The sequence below is a fragment of the Protobothrops mucrosquamatus genome, unplaced genomic scaffold, assembly GCF_001527695.2.
Source record: "Protobothrops mucrosquamatus isolate PMUCROS unplaced genomic scaffold, P.Mucros_1.0 scaffold4726, whole genome shotgun sequence".
Classification (NCBI taxonomy): domain Eukaryota; kingdom Metazoa; phylum Chordata; class Lepidosauria; order Squamata; family Viperidae; genus Protobothrops; species Protobothrops mucrosquamatus.
The window spans coordinates 22,910-26,498 of record NW_015390618.1 but is presented as its reverse complement, the minus strand read 5'-3'; the positions used below and the strand labels follow the sequence as shown (position 1 = coordinate 26,498).

The window sequence follows — 3,589 nt, the reverse complement described above, 5'->3', positions numbered from 1 at the left end:
AAAGAGGAAGAGGTAGTGAAGACTTTGATGATTGAATCAAAGATTGTTAATTTGATGCCTGAGGAGCCATGAGTGTATTTTGCTTGACTTCACAGAAATTCTTCATCCTTTGTTACTGTATTAACACAGACAGGAGAAACAAGAAAGGCAAGTGACTTCATGTTCTTGGAAGAGTAATTTTATATCATTAGACATTTTTAATGTCATATTCTATGTTCTGGTGCCCTCTTGATGTGCAGGATTTTCCTTATGGACATATGGGGAAATATAGGGACTGCAGCCCAATCCATCTGGAGGCCAACAGATGAAGATCAGTGGGTTTAGTTTGTCTTCAGTCCTATTATTTAATGAATCACTTGTCCTGAGTCAATGTCAGAAGAGAGTAGATTTTATCCACAGTTCTGACAAACACTCAACTAATAAGCTAAGCACATTTTGGTTTCCTAATGTTTAATCTCGAACTGCAGAATGGGGAGGTGTAATTTAAGGCATTTTGGGGAAGGTTTAGTAACAGCCTTGAAAATATTATACTTTTTGCACTGTATTGTTATCATTGGTGAATTGAAACCCATTTAGTTTTGTGTTTTTGAAAAAAGAAACACATTTTAACTGATTCATGTCTGCTATTAATAGAGATTTTAAAGGATAAAATGTCATTTGTAAATCTTAGACTAGTAGGAGTTTCATAAGAACTAATCTTCCCCTTGTGATAAATACTTATAGAATAACAAGAGCAATTTTAAGATAACCTGTTGCAGCAATTTGACTCTCTTATACATTCCTGAACTAAATCTGAATTAAGAATATGCATTTGATGGCTTTCAAAGTTGAATATTTGCAGTCAAATATTAGATTCATAGTATATACTCTGCAGCTATTTTTATCAATGCTGTTTTGTTAATTTGGATAGTGACTAAAGCCTCTTTTAAATACAATGCTATAAATTAATAATGATTTACTCTTCATCTCTTCTTCCTGTGTTAATATTTATATAATGCTATACTGTTTATACTAATTTTTATAATCTAAGTAATCATAGAAGTGAAATTATTTGAAAGGGAATAAAGAAAGGTGGTGTTTTCCAAACTTCTATCATTCTTGATCATTGATCCATGAAGATGTGATGGGATTTGGAATATGAAAACCTCTAAAGGAATCAGCATTCATAATATAAGTAACAAAGTTTAAGTTGCTGATCATTAGCACTTGTTATCTAGAGCAAGATTACACTATCCCTCAATGATATAATTTTTTCCATTGTTGAATTCTTTACCACATTCCATTCTCTTTAGTATGTAGATAAAGTGTATATATGGGAGACATTGAGAATATACCTCTCCACTATAGTCTAAAATCCAGGAATATCTATTGTGTTAACAAATCTCTTTTGCATTGTCTTGTTTTAGGTACTCCTGTTGATCAATCTGATTGCCAGAAAGATGGAGAGAAGCAACATAACTGTGTTGATGGACTTCTATGTGACTGAACTGTCTGATCTCCCTGAAGTACAGACTGTTCTCTTTGTGGTGATTCTGCTGATCTACTTGACCACCCTGGCAGGGAATGGGGCTATTCTCATGGCAATAGGAACAGATGCTCACCTCCAAACTCCAATGTACTTCTTTCTGAGTAATTTATCACTGCTGGACATCCTTTGTCCAACGGTCATTGTACCAAAGATGCTCCAGATATTCTTGTCAAAGGACAAGAAAATATCATTTGTGGGCTGCGTGACGCAACTATTCTTCCTTATTGATATGGTGGGCACTGAAATCTTCTTGCTTGCAGTGATGGCTTATGACCGCTATGTGGCAATATGTAGCCCTTTACATTATGCTAATATAATGAATAAACAGTGGTGTACTCAACTGATGGCTGTGATTTGGCTATTGGGCTTAATTAATTCTATGATTCATACCTCATTGACTTTTAGATTGTCTTTCTGTGGCTCTAAGAAACTCAACCAATATTTTTGTGATCTTCATCCTATGATGGCTCTCTCTTGCTCCTCTACTTACCTTGCTGAAATTGTTCTTTTACTAGTGGCTGGTATTATAGGTAGTGGGGCTTTTCTGGTCACCCTGATCTCTTACATCTACATAATTTCTACCATCTTGCGCATGCCTTCCACTGAGGGGAGGCACAAAGCCTTTTCCACTTGTGGTTCTCATTTGACTGTTGTTTGTCTTTTCTATGGGGCCACCATTGCTACCTATGCTCGTCCCACCTCTTCTTATTCAGGGAAACAAGACAGAATAATTTCAATGCTGTACGGGATAATCACTCCCATGCTGAACCCTATGGTCTACAGTCTGAGAAATAAGGAAGTGAAGAAAGCATTGTACAAAGCCTTCAATCTGAAACGATTTTCATAAATATCTCCTTTCTTTCCTTCTTTAATGATCTAAATTAAGTGTTAAGTGGTCAAAGCATTGACTTTTCTTTTTCCTAATCGTTGCCACTGTAAGGAGCCAAGGTAAACATTAAGATTGCCTGCTTTTGTTCAATATTTGTAATGGTATGTGGAAAAGAGCTTGGGAAATTGGGCAAAGAGAGCTGCTAAGACAATGGTCAGAGAAGAAACAACAAAGCCTGCAGCTGGATAGTGGGAAGGGTAAGACGTTTAGATGAGGCACTCCTTAGTTTCTTTGCCCCTAAAAGAAATGGGGGGGGGGGATTACTTTCAGACTTGCAAGATTTTGTCAATGTACTTTATACTAGAGTTAACTCATCTAAGTGTGATGGTTTGTCCCATGAGTCTGACAATATTTTTCTTTTTGTATCTATAAGGAAAGAACCAATTTGATGTAGTGATTAAGGCATCAGGGTAGAAATCGAGAGACTGTGAATTCTAGGTACAAATCCAGTTAGGTGGCCTTGGACTAGTTACAATACTTTCTCTCAGCTCTAGGAAGGAGGCAAACCCAGTTCTGAAAAACCTTTCCAAGAAAATTGCAGGGACTTGTCTAGGGAATAACTGAGAATCAGACATGATTGAAAGGAAAAGAGAGGAGGCTGAAGGTTTTGGTTTTACTTTAGAACCATCCATGCCTTAGATATTAGAATGTATGAAATTGTGATGTGACTGTACTTACAATGCAATGTTGAAACAGTCCAGTTCTGTTATCCTAATTGATATTCTCACTTGGAGGCGAGGTTCCAATTGCCCTCTGTTGAAATGAAGGCAATTTTAATCTGGAATAAATGTGTTTCCCCCCCCACCTCAAAATAAATGTTTGTTGTAACGTTTATGGATCCAAGGTATTCTTCTACTAACTTTTGGAATTTAAATAACAAGAGCTTTTAACTTAATGCACTTTCATCTCCTGTCTTAATTTTCTAAGAATATTGTGAACTACATGAAAATGACGAGAATAAGTTCTTATTATGTGTTAATACTCTTCTTTAGCCCCTCAAGAATTCTGATTTTGAATGAATATATTAACATCTATTCTATCCCAGCCTAATACTGTTGGTGAAAAGGTTATTGATTAACTGAGATTAATGTGCCTTTCATATTTGAGAACCTGGATTAAGTGGATTATAGAACTCAGCTATTGTATTGAAATGTCCCAATTCCAGTTTTTTT

At 35.9% G+C, this 3,589-nt stretch overlaps 1 protein-coding gene across 1 annotated transcript; it reads left to right on the top strand.

Moving 5' to 3' along the window:
• Nucleotides 1-1,439: 1,439 nt before the first annotated feature.
• On the top strand, nt 1,440-2,375 carry LOC107299254 (olfactory receptor 5V1-like). Its single transcript, XM_015828617.1, has one exon. The coding sequence runs from the start codon at nt 1,440-1,442 to the stop codon at nt 2,373-2,375; it is 936 nt and encodes a 311-aa protein (XP_015684103.1).
• The last annotated feature ends 1,214 nt before the right edge of the window (nt 2,376-3,589 follow it).